Consider the following 19344-nt stretch of genomic DNA (forward strand, 5'->3'; position numbering starts at 1 on the left):
CGGGTACATCCGCAAACAGCCCAACAAGGAGGGGTCGTGATGACACCAAACCGTGCCCAGCACGAACGATAGACGAGAGGGAGCGTTCGGCATTGTCCTGACTACGATTCTTCTGGCCTGAGCTTGACTTGACCTGAAGTCGGTCCATGATCAAACCTGGGCAACGTCTCAAGTTTAGGCTTAGGCCGGTACCTGACTTGGCCCGGGGACCAGCCCTTGGCCAGTTCTTGACTTCCCATGGAACCCATACGTCCCTTAGGGTTTCTTGACTCGACATGAATACCATTTCAGACCTGGCTCAAGGACACAGATCTGGCCTAAAAAAAAAAACTCCTGACAAGACCTCCGTCCCATTCCAGGTCCTGCCTGAGGACCGTCCAAGGCCCAACCAAACTCCTAAGGACTCTCTTATTCGACTTAATGATGACTTCAGACTAGCAAGTCGTTATAGATGACCGTATCGGCTACGTCGTTGGCGTCCAGACACTTCTGCACCACCTGAAAACACAACAACAGTCGGTCAATCAACGAGCTTCGGTTGAGTGGTAAGCCGACGGCTAGCATCGTGATGCCTCCTACCCATACCCATCCACCGTCAACGTCTTTAACCCTCTCTTGACTTGACCATTAGCATATTACACGACCAAGCACAACCAGCTCATCTCATGAAACCCCACACAACATCTTTCTTGACTTGTCTTCGCTGACATTTTCCTTGATGTGACCTGAAATGAGCTGCCTAAAATGGCATGCCCCTAGGACGATATGCATCTAGTAACATGACCGATCCACAACCTCGACCCGTCTTTGCGTCCCGACGTTCAGTTTACCTGCAGTATTATGCCAACTCTCCTATCCACTGCCACCAGATGCTTCTCCAATAGAATGGGCGCTAGTGGGTCACGTGACAGTGACTCTCGTAGTCGGTCCGACAGCTTACGGCCCGTGTGGTACCTGGAAACAGGTCACGTGATGCATCATGTGAGGTGCGGGCTAGACACGGATCTAGACAGACGATATGTTGCTATGAGGTGTGATTGAGATGTGGAAGATCCGAGGAATGCAGATCACGTACAGGTCCGAAACATGCGAGATGAAACGCGGGGATCGTTTGAAATGCGAGTACGATACGATATATTTCATCGCCCATGGGATAGCTGGAAATGACTCGTGGATCTGGAGCGTATGGACGAATTGAAATTACGGATGAACCCGGTGAAATGAATTAATAAAAAAATGTTTCGTTTGAGCAATATGGGTGGCGATTAGATGTGGGTACCTTCATCTCATCTAGTTACAGGTCAAGAACGTGCGTCCTTGATTTACCTCAAAACCTCCAACCGCCAACCCTTTTAAATGCCCTCGAAACGTCGGTCCGTTAGACTTCTTCCCATTCGATGCAGGCCGGCCTTCTGACAGCCGTAACTCATCTCCGCCTGATCAAAGCCTCGATTTCTATCCAATCCAGGGCAGTCGCGCGAATAAGTAAGAACGATCTACGGGCCATTTTCGCCACAGTTATGTCGGATCAGGCGGCGTTTTGTTGCCGCTGAGTCCGATTTATATCCAATTGGACGAGGCACGCGGGAGAGCAGGCAGAGTTCGGTCGAATGATGGCATTCCTCAATCCTCAGGGACAAATTGAGTTATCAGCTGGTCACGCCTGGTCACCGTGCCAACTTCCACTAATATGTAGGATAACTTTATATAATGTGTGTGTCCGTTGGTATTTGATGACGGTGGGCCTGAGGGAGACTGTAGGAAGCTTGAAGAGAAGAGCTGAGTAAAATGGAGGCATGGAACGGGTGGGCTTTGGGAAAGGGGCCGGGAGTAACTAGCTATTGAGAAACGAGGGCGGCTAAACATGGGCCGTGATGACGAGAAATATCAGGAACAAGGGGAATAGACACTGGAGATGGAAAAAGGGATCCGGGTGAGGATAGGGCTAAATATGAATGTGGGAAAGCCTGTGTACGGAGCAAGGAACTCGAAGATGATTGAGAACTGAATTAGGAGTCCGGATGAGGGTATGAGGATTGCTAAGCCGAGCTGACGGATGGTACACTCACCCGTAGAGCGTCCGCAGCGTTGACGCCCTGATGAGGCAGCACTGGTAGAGCGGCGCCAGGATGCTCAGCTCGTCCTTCTGTGACTTCCCGAACCCTCTGTGGACCAGCAAAGCAAGCGTGGTTACCGTTTGAGGAAGCACGTTGGGCGCAAAGCCGGATCCCTTATCACTACAGAATGATGTCGTGTTATTGCTACCGGTGTTTCCGATTAGTGTGTGGAAGGACATCTAAGAACCTATACTCGTACTTCGCACTTATATAATTAGATAGTTGCACTAGGAAATTGTTTTGTATTTCCGAAAAAGGAAATTGTTATGCATTTCCGAAGCAGAGGAAGTATGAAGGACCCTGGAAACCCCTCAGGGCAATCTTGAGATTGCAGACCCGCCAGGTATTCTTGCACTTACCGTAACTCAACCTCGCGTACCACCGTCTCTCTCCTTGCAAGCTGACCTACCTGCCATGATCGAGATGCAGCAGGAACGTCTCGTTCCCGAAGATCTCGAACGTCTCGTAGTGGTGTCTGTCCATGTTTCCCATCAGGAAGTCCAGCACGGCCATGTCCATAATGTCGTACAGACGTCGTCCCTTGTCGTACGGAGGGATCTCTTGCACCATTTCACAGTAATTCTCGTCTGACGATAAAGGACGTAACGACGTTTATAGGTGTCTTAGGTCGTAGTGACGTGCGAGCAAGAATAGACGGTCATACCGCCTGCGTCGCAGTGCCATGCCGCCTGCGTTTAATTGTATCTACAATTGTCAATAATCACTTCCTGTCATGGAACAACGCAATACAGTTGAGATGCGCACTGTTGACAATTGATGTCCTGCTTACGAGTAGAAGGTCGCACAAGATAGTGGAAGTGAGTCTGCTAAGTTTTCTGCGAGAGATGAAATTTGAGTGTAACGGGCTATATTCCGCTGAATAGGTGACAATCATGATGTGTATAGGAGGATTAACTAGACAATCTTAGCAGAAGATCCGCTGCTCATCAAATGAAAAGGCTGCTAGACAAACTGAGACACTTTCGGTGACAATTATTTTGTGACTATGGACATCGTCAGTGCTACGTATTTCCTCCACTTCAAGCACTCATGACGTGGCTGTCAGCAGCAGTATCGTGTCAGCATCTATGGAGAACACACTCCCAGCTGGCCATGTCATGTATGCGGCGGCACGTCACTCGGTCACCAAAAGGCGTAGTAACATTATTCAGTGGCATGAACCGTGCAATCCTGCAAAACTACCTCGCTCTACGTGCCACCGTATGCATCACTGTCGCCCAAGCAAAAGGCGTGGTGTACTGGCGAGCAATGCTGCTTGCTGCCTTCCTAGCTTGTGATTCAAGGTTCGTTAGGGTTCGTATTTACATCAGGTAACTTAGCGTTCTCACTCACCCTCCTCCCACGTTGCTTTCCGGCGCTTGTGGTAGGCCCTCTTCCACGGGTGTCTCCACGTCTTTCGTTCGGCGTCGTCAGAGTGTGGCAGCAGCGCGGCGAAGCTGCCCTCGAGCATGTCCGGGTTCCCGCAGATCGCGTGACCCGTGTCACAGTAGTAACTATAAGGAAGATGAAGGAGGTCAGATCACAGAAGGTATTGATTGAAGAGACGTTGGCGAGAGACTAGCTGGCGTGGCCCGTGTCGAAGTAGTAACTTAGGGGATACGGGGAAGGGGTCAGCTAACGGTCGTAACTGATGAAAAATGGGGGAATAAGGGGAGCAGGGGGTCAGATGGGTGGTCCGTGTCGTGCAATAGTGGCTGAGGGGAAGCGAAGGAAGGGTTCAGCTCGCAGGTGGTGATTAGGGGGATATTTAGGCGAGGGGCTAGATGGGATAGGTCGTGCCACAGAAGTAACTATGTGGAATGCGGAAGAAGGGATCAGGTCACAGTAGCTATGGAGATTGGAGCGGATACAGGGGGAGCCCCCTCCCCCAAATCGCATGGTCTGCATCGTAGTACTTACTAATTAGCAACTTGATGAAAAGGGGTCGCACGGGAAAATACGTCTGAAAATCAGGGAGGGCGCCAGATTATCAAGAGTGACAGCAAAAATTTCCTTTGTGTAGTTCGCACTGGTTCACCAAGCGTGAATCCTGCAGCAGCAGTCACGGAACCAAGCACAAAGCGCAATGCCATGTCAACTGATCTGATTGGCCATGGATTTCAACGGTTCGTGTGTACCCTCCCATCCGGTGGAACGTTGGTGTGACATCCGTCACCCTACTAATGGCATGCACCTCCCCTTTTTCCGTTCTACCCTTCCCTCTCCTCACCCTGTTCCAATCTGTCACCGACTGCACAGTGCACAGTCGTGATACGGGCTGTAGCCATTCGTCCAGTGTTGTATCAAATTGGTAAACGTGGCACAACTCCACAACCGTGATGGTGCGGTGCGGGCACCACCCATCATTATGGGGAAAATGCACCAGCTAGATGGCACACGCACAACCCAATCGACCTCGTGGGGACCTAACAGGTATCTTCATACGGTGGTTGTTTGGCCGATCGTTGTTGCTTGCGTCCCCGGATATTTGGTCCTCGCTTTTCGGTTTCAGTTCCCCGTCCCCCACTGCTGTTGTGTTCGCGGGATCGATAATTGGTTGACCAATGTTCCTGAGCCCACAGAATGGTCGTTTTGACGCCCATAGTCAGGACAGAAAACACCTGAGCGTGTTCGACTGGACCGGTAATTTGTCGGCTAATGCTACTGTATTCTTGGGACCGGTTTTGTAGACCGACCACTTTGAATTAGTGTTCGTTTCTCTTGGCCTGACCTACGGCGCGGGTGTCAAGTACCTCACTAAACGCCGTCCAATATCGGCGTGGGCGGTAGCTATCTGGTGTCTAGAACTACGTCCGGGAGCCATTGCGATACGCCGTACTGCGACATCTGATAGGCGGTCGCCACACTTAGAGACTCGCACATGAAACGCATACGGATATAGTTTAGGGATCGGTCCGTCCTTCGAGTGGTCGTCTTGCGCCTCGGGCTTCATCATTACAGCTTGTGTGAATAAGATAGTGCAACTATGGCTGGGGCTTAGCGACCGTGATCTGCAAGCGTGATTGAAATGCTTGCACAAAGTAGCATTCGATAAGTGTCACCAACAAGTGCTCACACGCTTCATGATAAGGACGTCACGATCCAGCATCCTCCAATCCTGCGTGCACAACGTATGGCTCCAAAGGAACGCTTCCTCTCCCATGCTCCACTGCATTCTGCTGTGGCCCATTGCAATGGGCCGTTCGGGGAGATTGTTCATTCGGCACCGGACGCAGCCTGTTTTCGAGTGGCTCGACCATCGTAGGTGATTGGCACTGCAAGCGAACGGAGTGACTCACCTCATTTCCTGAAGAGTTTCTCTAATCAACACCGCTATTTTCCATTTATGACAGAGGAAATGTACTGATACTGTATAGTGGTCCCAGCGACGATCAGTTAGCGTGAATAGGAACTGACAGGAACCGCCGAATCTAGGCTGTCGTCAACTCCCGGACATTATTGTTTTATGCAAGTTCGTCATTGACGTGGGTATCTTGGCATTACTAGGAATGGGTTCATCAACGAGGCTAGACACTTGCTTGCACCGGCACCGGTCAGCACTCTGGGTAGTAAGTAAATATGGTCACAATATGATATAAAGACAGAAGTACCCGACTAGTATTGTGTAGGTGTACGACCCCTCACGACATAGCGATTCATTCTGCGAGACTCATGCTAGGCTCTGGCCTCCGACGTCGGTTTTCAGTGAAAACTTTTCACTTAGCTACTAACCTGCATTTGCCGTGGAAGCACAGGTTATCCGCGGGTGAGATGAAGAACGTCTTGAGCAGCTTGCCCGTGGCCTTGGCGTACAGATCGGTGGTAATATTCATCAGACGCCCGATCACAGGAGGCGCGCGACGGAACCCCAGAATCCTGCAGGGCACAATAGGCGTACTCGTCAGTAGAGTTGGGTAGGAATGCAAGGGACAGGGATAAGGGGCGGAGCTTTAAGAGATAAGAGCTGGATAATAAGCGGCGAGGGTAAGGATAGGAATGTGGACACTGGACAAGTCTCTGGTGTAGGGAGGAATTACAAATCATTACGCATGTCGTATAGATCACAATATGAAATAGATTGACGATGGTTCGATGTAAAATATTTCGTTGCACGTGCAAATAATTTCGGCATTCAAATGACTGAATACCTCGATTTATAATCGTACGTAACCTTGCAAATTATGTCTAACCTTGCAAATTACATACCTATTTAGCCAAGGCATGTCGCGCTATCAAGACATGAAGTTGGTTGGAGTACTGCTGTTCAGTTGTTCATCGCTCGCCTCATGTACAGGGTGTCCCATAAGTTCGTTCTCACCTTATATTTGCATGTAAAACAGAGTACATTGCGTTTTGATATGTTTATAACCCCTCAATGTGCTCCCCATTTCATAGGCAAACACATGAATACATGCTGCGACATGCCAACCGGCATGTTTGGCAGCATAACAGGCTTGAAGTTAGCCCAGACTGACTTGGCATGCGCCGTGAGCTCCTCAATGCTGAAACACCGGTTCGCTTCGACGAGCCTCGATTTCAATATTCCCAACATATTTTTTATGAAATTTGGATCCGATGAGTTGGCTGGGATGTGATCTTACCACACACGCCTATCACAGTCTCCTGGCACTGCTTCTAAGCTTTGCTTGACCTGTGCACTGATGCACTGTCTTGCTTGAAGATGAGCCTACGACCTCCCGGATGCCATTTTCTCCTAAAAAGATGTGGCCATATTTGCGGTTCGAGTTAAGCTAGAAAGCTGAAACTCCTACTAGATCTTCTTGGAGAAGCATTCTGCGTCCCAAGACTGTTTCTGGAGTATCAATCGCATTGTGATCAGTGTCTGGACGCATATTACCCCACATTACCGTGACTCTGGCCTTTTGCATAGGAATAAAGCGGGATGACATAAAAGCCTTTTACGTCGCCCATATGGGACCGATTTGGGGTTTGCACCGGTGGTTTATCTCGAGCACGGACTAGGTAGTCCAGATGACCACATTGATGCCATCGGCCCTTCAGTTTTTTAGCCTCAGGCATAACGAAACACATGTTTGGCCATTTTAAGACGTTTTTGACTGTTTTGAGCCCTCCGGTAAGTAGAGCTTAAGTCACCTTGAGTTAGGTACCCCGAAATGATACTCTTAGACAGCTGGTAATGCATCCTGAAAAGCCTGTTTACCAACTTTCTAACGCTAAGACCTTTTTGACGGCCATTTTCGCGCCACACAGTTTTGGCCACATGGCTCACTCGTGAAAGCTGACAAAAAAGAGCGTAAACTTGCAGCGATTGACTCCCGACAAATCATCGGCGTCACTTGTTGACTGTGCGTCCAGTTAGCGACAGACATTGGCTACATACTGGATGGCCTCAATCACCCTCAACCGTCGTGAATGGCCCAGTGTGGACTAAATACCGAGACGTTCCCGTATCGGAGACCTCTATGTTGCGGCGTAAGCCGTCTCCACAGGAAGTGAACTCTCTGGCAAAAAATATTTTGTCTAGACGAATTAGTTACTGTGGAGCACATTCACAGTTGCCATGGCAACCCCAAAAGCTCAGTTACAAAATAAATTAAGCGTGGCTTTAAATAAGAGAGCCTCTAAAAGAAAAATTTAGGTGAGAAGGAACTTATGGGACACCCTGTAGGTAATGCTCTCTCAGCCTATGGTCGGCAGGAACCGTATGGTAGCTAACACAACAACGCAATCACGGAAAATTGGCTCATTTATAAAGCATCATGACGCTAAACCTGTCACGAATGCTGCCGACATATCGCGATCGACTCGGCTCCGGCGACTGCCCGGCAAACGATGACGTCAAAGATCCAGTGACGTCATTAAAATGCTCGCTTACCTGTCCAGGTGATGGGCGGCGATCTCGGCGTTGTGCCTCTCGTAGTCGGAAAAATAGAAATGGTTTGGCAACGTTTCTTGCTCGCGTGGAAACCTGAAAAAAAAACAAAGGATGTGTTATTGAGGCTTGGATTCTGCATTCTCAGGATCCTTTTGTAAGGCGGTCCAAACGATAGGTACATACAAGTATTTTTCTCTTGAAGTTCTAGCTCAATCAAAATGCAGAAATAGCGAAGATGCTATGCTCCCTCTTATGCCCCGCATGCTCAGAAACGCTCGATTTTGTGAGGTAGATAAATAAGCAGTTCCGGAAACATCTTATTACCGTGGCTTTTTGAAGCAGATAGCCAGAGGAAAACGTTGCTTCGGTGGAGCGCATGGGCAATTGCCTATCGACTGGTAAACATCCGTCATCTGAGGCTGGTTGTGTACCTATACTTAGCATTTCTTCTTTGCGTAGAGTCCAACGTCTAACCCTGTTCTGGCGAGTAACTTGAATTAGAACACCTAGGTACGCAGCAGGTAGTTAAAAACGCAAAAAAAACGTCGCATTTTCATGTAAAAAAGCTTCTGCAATATGTCACGAATCCCATCCTCTCAGCACCATTATGCTAACCATTATGCTAACCCCGCCTGGTGAAGTGATTCTACCCGCCACGGCCCGGTGGGGTAGGTGACACAGCGCAGTCAATTATAATTACATCTGCCTCATCTCACCTCATGGGCTTGACAAGTGCCGCCGCCTCGTTCCTCATGGTGAGGATCAGCTTCAGCTGTGTGCCGCCTTCCTTTTGAACTGAAAAAAATCGCTATAGTTAGAAAGTGTTTGATATGCTATTACTGTAAGAACCTTATCACCGAAATTACTACAGCATTGGGTCTTTACTTTTTAGGTAGAAACAAAACAAGAAGAAATAAAATTTATGAAATATATAGTAGCAAGAATACTTGTAAAAAATTCAATGTAACTCAAGAAAAAAAGAAACACGAGTGGCGTGGAGCGTAGTCATTGTTTGATGATAAGGATACCACAAAAAAACGTACGAAAGTTCCCTAGATGAATTGGCCTTTTCTTAGCCCGGTGGACGGAAGCTCAAGAATAGCCAGGTCTGAGCATCGTCATTTGTATTCGGGCATCAAGCGGCAAATCCGTCCAGAATAGGAAAGGAGATCAATGCGATCCGTTCTCTTGATATTGGCCAGGCAGGAATCAGCTCCGCTCGCTTCAAAGGGCACTTTTTATATTCCGGGGCGCTCTCGCCGTGTTACTGGCATCTTCAGAGCCGGGGTACCTCCTTGTGAGGTGGTTTTTAACTGGAGTGGAAAATTCTTTAGAAAAATATCAGAGTAGCATTCGTGAGCAGCCAGCACCTATATTTGGCCTTAGGGGCGGAGCTTCCTATACAGGTCGTGGGGTGGCTGCCCCACCGACTTGGTATTTTGCCCCCCCCCCCCACCAATAAGCGTTTTTCCCCACCAACTTAAAACCTTCGCCCCAGTGGGGGGGGGGGGCATATGTTACCACCCTGTCGCGTTTTTTGCGTGTGAATAAAAAACCGCGGCGCGTAGCGCCGCGCCGCTTGGGGTAGCCTTTCGCACATCAATTTTGGACAATGCAGTGTGAAATTTTTGACCCCAGGTCATGTCAGGTCAGGTCACCAGGTCAAGTTAACTGACCAAGCCTAAAAAAGTTTGCAATCATGTCCAGCCTGCAGTGTTTGTCAGAGAGGTTTGGAACTTGGTGGATTGCATGATGTTATGGGCGCCTACAATTGGTATATCTCGGATTTTTTATATCCGTGACCTAAGGTCAGGTCACTGGCGTGACCTTTCCATTATAAGTCAATGGAGAAAAACGAAAATGCCTCTAGATCCGTGTGTACGCATAGGAACAGTCCAAATATTTCAGAATCACAATGATTTGGACCACCCGTGACGACCAAGGTGTAGTTTTTGCTGATAGCCTCTAGAAAGGTCATCCGAGGTCATTTGAGGCTACGAACAGTTTTTTGCCTATAACTCTCGATCGGATAGAGATAGAACGCTGGGGTTGGCCTCATTGTGTTTGTCTTGCCGAGACGCATCGACTGTTATGCAACATGACCTTTTCCGGTCAGGTCATGACCTTGCCCTGAGGTCAAATTATAGTTCATTCGACGCGTCTCGGCGAGAGGAGCACGATTCTGGCAACAGAAATGTCCTGGCTTTTTTAAGTCAAAAGTTATTGTCGAAAAACATTTTTCCTTAAAACAGCCATTTTTGGAGTTTTTGCCCTCTGGAGGCTAAACCGTTGACCTGAGGTCATTTTTTATAATGAGCTTATCAAAAGAAGAGCTCAAAAGCTATCGATTGTTTTTCCAAGCGTTTTCCTAGCTATCATATTTCCTGAGATAATGGCATGTTTTCTGAAAAAAAATAATGACTATTCGCAAATTTTGACCTTTGATGACCTCTGGTGACCCCAATATTGCTCTAAGATGAAAAATGACCGAAATACTTTCAAATGTACGCATCGAGAGCTATCGACTGCTTTTTACCGCGTCTTTCTAGCCCTCTTAGTTTTTGAGTTAGAGGTGGGTGGTAACATACGAGTATGCCCCCCCCCCCCCCCACTAGGGCGAAGTTGGCTGAGACCGCCACTTGGGCGCGGGTTAAGCTGATTTCTAAGACTTTGTTGCTTTGCAAATTACCTAATCTTTTTTCGCATTGAATAGCTTTGTCTTTTATTCAACTTCATAATCGGACATGTGAGTTTGACGACTTTTTGCCCCACCAACTTCCCTGGAAAAGCTCCACCCATGTTTGGCCTTGAGTCCGGCACTTGCTGGAATTTATTAAAGTAGATCGGAGTGCTAAGTTGTGGGTGAAAGAATCAACCGCATAGGGAATAATATTGACCAGTAGGCATAGGTAAATGTCTAGATATCGTGCGGAAAGCTGTTTGGGTACACGAATGAAGTATAGGAACTAGGAAGTGGAAACAAAGTGAAACGGCTCAGCAAGTACATGTTCACGTGCAGATGTTCTTTTTGATTTTATATAGAGTTGCAGTTCAATTTGACCTGTGAAGTTGCCCATGAATTATGCAACTCTAAACTCTTATAGTAGATGTTATCCCACCCTCATTGTAAATACCTATTCAATTAACTTTACAATGACACACGTTTCCAACCGCCCTAGGATTGCCGTCGCTCTAAGTTGTAACTGACAAGTGATACTCACCAACTTCGTCGATAGGCTCGGTGGCCAGCTCTTTGAGTAGCGCCGGTACCGCCCTGCTATCCTCTGGATACAGCTCCTCAGGAGTTATATCCCACCAGAACCGCTCGGCGTTCGGTAGTGACCTGCAACACAGCGTGACGTCAGTGGAGCATAAGACGTGACGTCATCGGTGACAACAGCAGCAGCCGCAGCGGCGGAAAGCAAGACGGGAGGCCAGAAAATATATAATTCATGTATGTTTGTTTATACATTTCTACAATTATATGTTGTATGATTATATGTCAACAGAACAGGACCTTGCGGCTGCGGTCAAAACCTTGCCGGTTCAGTTATTTTCGGTAGTGGTGCGCGTCCTTGTTACGGTAATTGTTGGTTGTCACTGGGAGTGTGTCCCGTGTCAGTCACAGACGCTGGGCTGGGCTGTCCATTGGTCCGAGGGCGAGTGTGTGTGTGGGGGGGGGGGGGGGGGACTGGTGCGGGGGACTGGTGCTGACATTGCTCTGTAGGTATACGGAGGTTCGTTGTCCTCTGTTTTTGTTAGGATCGTAGACTACTTATATAGTTTGTTTATTTTGACGTACAACGCTCCACTAGATCGCTGAAATAAATACGTCACGGGGAGACGAAATGAGATAGGTGAAAACGTATGCTTAAAGGGCATTTTATTTAACGTCAACGTAATATTGTAATACAAGCGGCTAAGAGTAAATAGTTTTTGTTGTGCTTAGCAATTGAATCTAAATTTTACATTACCTATCCATTCGTTGCATAGGCCTTGGACACCCCCTATGAAACGTAGTAAGAAATTGGGACTGCAATTTTTTCAGCCTGGGCCAGGCTTGTACAACTGCAATCTTGTTGATTTAAACTCAAACTCGAGTAGCGACTCTTGTATCCGTTGCCCCACTGAAATACCATCGGATGACCACCTCCCCACCCCGGACCCCCCACCCGGGCACGTGGGGGATGGGGTGGGGGTGGGGTGGGGGTGTGAGCCAGCGACCACATACACGGCCAATCCATATTGGACTCCATAGACCGTTCACCTCAATAGAGAGCCATCGAGCCAGCCACCCGCCTCGCTTGAACACAAAACGGTGTTCAAAGCACGCTGGGGTGTCTCCCCCGCCGAGTTGACCTGTGGAGCGATATGACGTCATGCAAGAGTGATGGTGACGTCATGTAATGGTGTTTGTGATGTGACACCGGCAGTGATGTCAACGCCATCAGTTTTAATAACGTCACACATCACTGAGTTGAGCACGCCACATGGGGACTGATGGCATAACACATCAATGATGATGATGCCATATATCGGGGCTGATAACATCACACATCAGCGTAAATGACGTTTACCGGTAGGTATTAACCGTAAGCAGTGCTTCATATGCTATACTTTGACACCAGATACAATGTTCATCTACTTCGAATATCACTAAAAGGGCGCCGATATCTCTAAAGCCCGGGCGTCTTGAAATCACAAATCATCATCTTCATCATCATCCAAACATAACAATAGCCGTATCAGACCCGTTAGATCAAACATTGGCGGTTCGTGTCGACTGGTGCGGGGGTAAGGCGGGAAAGGGAGGCGGTAGCATCAACAACAGGCGCTGATTCACCTAACGAGCTGCATCCGGCTCAACCACGTCCTGTTTATCTTCACTTCCTGCTCATCCGCGTCCCACATTGTCCTTCACTTGTCCGCCCTTTGAGGCGCGATGTCCCATGTGCTCAATGCTCATTGTGCGTACTATGCAGTTGACTACAGAATGACGTTCCACTTTTTCACAATCAGTTGCCTGAGGCGGTAGGCTGTGCCGCATCACACAGACTGAGTGACACAGTTTCATGGTGCGACCAACTGCTAACCATAGACACGCTTAACTGCGTTATAAACGGCACTTCTTAGCGTTCCGGTCAGCTGATAGTTTTTGCCATGCTAAAATATGCTGATGTATTGTAGCCACGCTACTTATTCCTGTTGATCAGTTTGCAAATAGCCAGGGGCGCTGCCACGGATTTTTGACTGGGGGGGACGGACTGACCGACTGAAAACCCAAAAGTAGACATTCTTACCGTAGCTTTTTCGGTCGGATGCATTCAACGTTTAAAGCAAATATGCCACTTTTAACATAGGGTTTTGAACTGAAGTAACAGTTTGGTAGCTTGAGCTGAGACGAGAACAAATCAGGAGCTTTTATGGCCCAACGATCACCCTAGCCAAATATATCGGTATCGATTTTAGGTTTGAAGACTGAAGTCATTCCCATAGATTACACTTTGTCATTCTCTTACCGAGGAATCCATTCCCTTACGGAAAAATGCTAGCCAATCAGCATTCAGCTGGTTTGAACTACGTACTATGCTTGGTCAACGCGTAATCAGCTTCCGCTGCAATATAGGTAAGTAGCCTCTACGAAAGATGGAAAATAGTGATGTAAAAATAAATATAAAATCCTTTTGCAAATATTCATTATTTCCTGACCATTTTAAGTTTAAAAACTCATAAAACTGTGGCAAAACAACTGGTTTGAGGAAAGTAGTTTAGGTACATAGGTGTCGATTTCTACTTAGTTGGGGGTGCCCGGGCGCAGCAAATCCACCGCCGCCCTAGCGGTGACCTTGACCCGCGCGGTCTGTTGAGGCTCCAAAGCCAAGCCGGCCGAGCCGGCGAGGAATTTGGAGAGCTCGGGCACCCTCGACTTGGCGGAAATAGACACCCACGTTTAGGTATTTCCTTAAAGTAATGGCTATAGACCGCATTCCCACCGAGTACCTACCTACATGCACATCTGATGTCCCATTCAGTTTGACACGGCAAAGCCTCGTAGTCGTGTTCTATCACGGTATAATTGCTGATGTATGCCACTAATATGATCGATAATGCATGTTGCATAGGTAATGCATATTGCATACCCGCGTGGGGGAGGGGGCGTTGTATAGTCACAAATCTCTCTTTTTGGTTTGTGCACGAATCGGCGCGAAGCGCCGCGAAAATTGGCAAAAAAAAACATTAGGCAAAACTGCTCCAAAATACGAATTCTGCAGCCCGTGTAACAAGCTTGATACCAGAAAACCTTAGGTCAGGAAAACCAAGTCAAGTAGTCAAGTCGCCTCAAAGTTTTGTGGTCCTGTCAACCGTATAGCTTATTTCTTAGAAGCTGGAAATTTAGTGTAGCGTGACTGCAGAAGTGTGGGGTCGGAGCCGGAATCAGTCGGAGTTGACTGTTTTGGCCAGTTTTGGCCAGAGTCGGAGTTGAAGTCTTCGAAAATGTTCGGATTTTGACTTCGAGGTCGGATTGGTGTAAAGTCATGCTCTTGGCTGGTTAGACGAAATATATTAGGCCCGTGTTCGGCCAGTCGTGTTATACGACACACGTTGATCACGATATCAAAAATCGGCAGTTCCGCGCGATGACAGGTCGGATAAGAGCTGGAGATTTTGTTGGCCGAGGTGGCAGGGGTCAGACCAATGCATGTAGGCCCACACCCCATATACTGAGTATCTAAGCCTCCTGGACCCTCTCAGATTCGGCACCGGCCGTTCCATCTCTTCCATCCTCAGGACAGTCAAATCCTTCTCCTCCACGCCGCAGCCCCCTGCTCCGGGCTGAACGGGCAACTCTATCACATGCGGGAATGGCTCCACTGGAGCTATAGTCCTTTGCCGGGTGCAGTGAGTGCCAGTGGGCTGGGCTGCCTGTTCAATTGGTCGGGTTCATCCCAAGTGGCTCACTGGGATGGCTGCCCCGACCAATGTCTCCCACTAATTCTTTCATACTTGCGGCTCTGAAATGGTCTCATTTGACCGAAGGGCCTAATCAAATTTCGAGTAGGATAACAATAAGTAAAACGCCTTTTGGGGCGACCAACGGAGCGAGCGAGAGGGTGGGGTGGGCCTTGCACGTGCGAAATTGCGAGGGGATACCTCCAACTAACTTGTGCACTGCACCCTTCTAACCGGTCCCTAACGATGTGCCAAATTTGAGCGCAATCGGCCTAGCCGTTCTCGAGATCTGGAAGCGGCACCCTGCACGTGCGCACGTGCAAAATGGGTCCCAACTGACTTTTGCACGGCACCCTACTAACCGGTCCCTAACCATGTATCAGATTTCAGCACAATCGGTTCAGCCGTTCTCGAGATCTGGAATCGACCCCTGCATGTGCGCACGTGCAGCAGCACCCCAACTGTGGCACACGGATATGCATTGCCTAGTGGGTATACCTACCTACATGCCAACTTTCAGCGCAATCGTCCCAGTAGTTGCCGAGATATTGAAATTGTTACAAAACTGACACCTCTTCGTTTTTCACGTGGCACGTGCATATGGGGTCACTCACATGCATCGGGAATAGTCCGATGCTCGTTAGAAGGAATGAATCTAGTGCTACCCTACAAAAATTACCGCATGTAAATCGGTCAAGTGGTTGCTGAGATATAAGTCTAGCAAAAGCGTGACCATGGCATACTCAGAAATTTCCGTTAACCTACGAAAGACTACGCTCGCTTCGCTCGCTCCGTAATGAGTTTGGGGGGGACGTCCCCCTTCCATTCTGAGAGTGGGGGGGACGCGTCCCCCCCGTCCCCCCCGGTGGCGGCGCCCATGCAAATAGCTATAGCTATGGGAGCACAATGTATGGTGATTCCATATATGGTGATTCCATATTCATGCTTGTTACGTCCACTCGGATTGGTTGGCGGTGTGCCTATCGCTTGGGGCTTTACCTCGGCGACCCTGACGCGCCGTGGAAGCGCTGGCAGCCTTTCCTTTTGACCTTCGGTAATTGATAATCAACCGGAAAGGAAGACGGTCGTCACGTAACACATCCGCGTGTTGTTTTTTGTGAAGTATCCGCTTTGTCAATACCTACATGAAGCTATAGATAACATGAGTCATGTTATCTTATCTATGGACTATGATAAAACATATTTATTCATGGTAGAAACCTGAAGTATGATACGGCAGCCAATGGATCTTGACGCTGTTGTCAAAATGAGGATTGTCCGGTGAATCCAGCACTATTGTGGTTTGGAAAGTCTTTAGAATGTCCCGAGTTTACAGCCGATTTCACAGTTCACCAATCAGGAAACTGTTGGCTTTGGCCCAGCCATTCAAAAATAATTCAAGCAGCCTGCCATTACACTGGCTGTCTATAGCTATACTGGCCGAATAACTACAAAAAATTATCATAATAGTTCACGAGCCATTTATCACGTGAAGAAGAATAGCATATGAGGACAGCTTTGTATTCTTTTGTCTGATATCAAATAAGACTACACCTTTTCCGTTTATAATTGCATTTCGAAGCCATGGCGTACTCCCAGTCGATGTTAATCGATGTCCGGCCACGAAAATAGAACTGCTAAGTACCAGTGTCCTGACTCCTGACACCGGTGCATACCCGTATTAATGTACCGGACATGTCTAATGTCGCGCAAAGCCAGGAACTACCGACTCCTACTTCAATAATGCATGGTGCGAACCCGACACTAGGGCGTGTCCATGCGTGGAAATGCGGTCTTGACCAGTGCGTCAGCATACAATAGACATTCACTCATGTGTGTGAGTGGTTTAGCTATTTTCGGGCGTGTTCAGCGAACGGGGAGTGCTTGATCCGGGTTGGATCCTGTTTCTAAATATGGCTAATGTCTCTGATATGGCTCTAATGAACTTGGATTCAGATCCAAACCGGTTCGGATATGTCCTACCTCGCACTTTTGCTCACACTTACTTTTCAATATTGACTTTGGTCCCGGTTCGTCTGATTTGATTGTATATATTTTTTATATATTTTCATAATTTTGTTTATTTCGAGTTTTCTTTTCATTCCTTCTTATCGGTTTATTTTAGTGCACCGTGCGCCGCTTTCTGTCAGTTCCCACATAGGTCAGGGTGGCTCGCCTGATGTAGTGTAGTTGCACTTGTGACCGTCCCATTCAGTTTGACATGACAGACAGTCTTATATCTGGAGAGCGCACAAAAGGAATGCTCGCATTTTCCAAGATGGGATGAACTAAGAGAAGAAGAGAAATGATGCAGAGAGGGAAGAGAGTAAGAGGTAGGAAGAAAGGAAACGAGAGATATAATTTAGAAAGAGGAAAGAGAGAGAGAGAGAGAGAGAGAGAGAGAGAGAGAGAGAGAGAGAGAGAGAGAGAGAGAGAGAGAGAGAGGAGAAAGGAGAGAGAGAGAGAGAGAGAGGGAGAGAAAGAGAGAGAGAGAGAGAGAGAGAGAGAGAGAGAGAGAGAGAGAGAGAGAGAGAGAGAGAGGGGGGGGGGGGACAAGAGACAAGAAACAAGAGAAACTTTTTTATCAGAAGTTGAAGCTGATTAGGTGATCTGACTATCAGCTGATCATCAACCATCAGCTGTTAGCCATCAGCTACCCCCATCCCCCACTTCCCCCACCCCACCGAAGCGTGCCGGCGGTCCAATAATCGACGCCAATGCAACCATCGTCCCTCGAAACAAACAATGCTCTGTTAATTATGCAACCACTACATATGGTTATCATTGGATAACTGTGGGAATGCGTGGTGCCTTCCTACTATACGCGTGTCCCACGTGCGTTTGTGGGTTCTCTACGACCAACGTCACATGTCAAGTGTCACGTCCCACATATCACGTGACTTATGGGCCTAACTAATTTTGACTGGCCTGATGCAGTATTATGTGGTGTGGCTGACGCACGTGACTTCGTGCACATAACCACTTCATTTCCTTATAACGGCAGGCAGCAGGGCTTGTGAATAGGGTTCGTGTCCAATGAGGTTTAGCGTGTAGGCAACCTAGCTGGATGTGCGTATAGCTATCGCTTATGTAAAAGTTGTAGAACAGGCGCTTGACCGAAATATTAGGCAGGTCAGAAAAAATGCAAGGTACACCCTAAAACCACAATAAATCTTGTATTGCGTCTTATCAGTAATTAAGCTGATTTTGTCGGTATGAAAATTCTTCGGTCCAACGTCTTTGCAAAAACATATTCCAATCCGATATACCTAACTTTGAAATAAAATTAACCCGCGCCCCACTGGGGTCTGTGTATAACACGCCCTACTGGGGGGGGGCTATTCATAGCCCCCCCTCCTAACTCCGAAACTACTGGGCCGATCGTCAAAATTCAAACGGCGTCTGATAGCCCCGGAAAAACTGTCGAGCGAAACCTAATTTCATTGACCTCGAGGTCACTGATGACGTCACAGGTCAGGTCAAAGTAAAAATTACTAGCACTTTGGCTTGTTCACATTTTGGGCTCTGGCCGCCGTTTTACAAGTCAGATCAGGCTCATTTTTGGTTTCCACACTCGTGAACAGATGCTCTAGATACCTTGAGGGTACCAAACTTGTACCTTGATTTTCAGGTCAGGGTCAGGTCATCACAGGTCACGAAAATATTATATCATGCGTCGGTCACGTGACACATGTTTTATGGTCCATTTAGGCCATAGATTTCGAATTTGATGTCGTCTGTGTCATCCGAGGTCATTTTGAGTCGAATTTAGCTTAGGTCAGGTCACTTTCAGGTCAAAAAAGGTCAAATTTTGAAGTTAAAATTTTTCATCAAAAAACGTGTCTATTGGATGCAGTTTGAGCTCAGGAACACGATGGTGCCATTTATATTGGTGTACGATGTCAAATACGTACTGAAAAATTGATTTGAAAAATTGATAATTGTGAATTTTTTGCAATAATGCGTATAACTTGGCCATTTTTGAAGATATTTAGCTAAAACTTGCTAGAGTTAGTCATAATCATGCGTTCTGTCACATATATTCCGGTTTTTTTTAAAAGTCAAAAACTTTTTGAAAAAAATATAAAAATATAAATTTTCAATATTATTATATAAAATTTTCGAAATTTTCAAAATTTCGAAAATCCGAGATAGCAGTTTGATAGCGCGGTCAATTTTGAGTCCTTTCATGCAAAGAAATTGGATCTAGCTTAAAAACTGAGCTCTTGGGAGCGATTGCCGTGGTTCAATGTTTTGCGTCGAAATCGGACGAACATGACGTCACTCTGACGTCATTTCCGGCCGACCTATGGCAGCTACGAAGTTCAAATTTTGACACAAGGTGTCAAATTGATGCAGCCGAAGGTACTGAGAGTTTGGCGTTGATCCGTCAAGCGGTTTGGAAGTTATTGCAGAAAA

The 19344-nt window shown here is 47.5% G+C and overlaps 1 protein-coding gene across 1 annotated transcript; it reads right to left on the reverse strand.

The window, feature by feature from the left end:
• Positions 1-357: 357 nt before the first annotated feature.
• LOC122366586 (extracellular serine/threonine protein CG31145-like) lies at positions 358-11313 on the reverse strand. The gene is made up of 9 exons (XM_043338990.1): positions 11196-11313; positions 8691-8769; positions 7975-8067; positions 5850-5993; positions 3471-3631; positions 2527-2704; positions 2070-2165; positions 831-954; positions 358-498 (listed from the first exon to the last, which is right to left on the reverse strand). Exons 2-9 carry the CDS (start codon positions 8726-8728, stop codon positions 430-432), a joined length of 903 nt encoding a protein of 300 aa, XP_043194925.1. The 5' UTR covers positions 8729-8769; positions 11196-11313; the 3' UTR covers positions 358-429.
• Between the last annotated feature and the right edge of the window lie 8031 nt (positions 11314-19344).

This window comes from Amphibalanus amphitrite, unplaced genomic scaffold, assembly GCF_019059575.1.
Source record: "Amphibalanus amphitrite isolate SeventyFive unplaced genomic scaffold, NRLGWU_Aamphi_draft 000817F_arrow, whole genome shotgun sequence".
Taxonomy (NCBI): Eukaryota; Metazoa; Arthropoda; class Thecostraca; order Balanomorpha; family Balanidae; genus Amphibalanus; species Amphibalanus amphitrite.

Coding starts and splice junctions, on each gene's coding strand:
- LOC122366586 (XM_043338990.1), bottom strand. CDS start 8,728: ATGAGGAACGAGGCGGCGGCACTTGTCAAGCCCATGAG. Junction 3,632..5,849: donor TGCTTCCACGGCAAATGCAG/GTTAGTAGCTAA, acceptor TCTTCCTTATAG/TTACTACTGTGACACGGGTC. Junction 2,705..3,470: donor GAAAGCAACGTGGGAGGAGG/GTGAGTGAGAAC, acceptor CTTTATCGTCAG/ACGAGAATTACTGTGAAATG.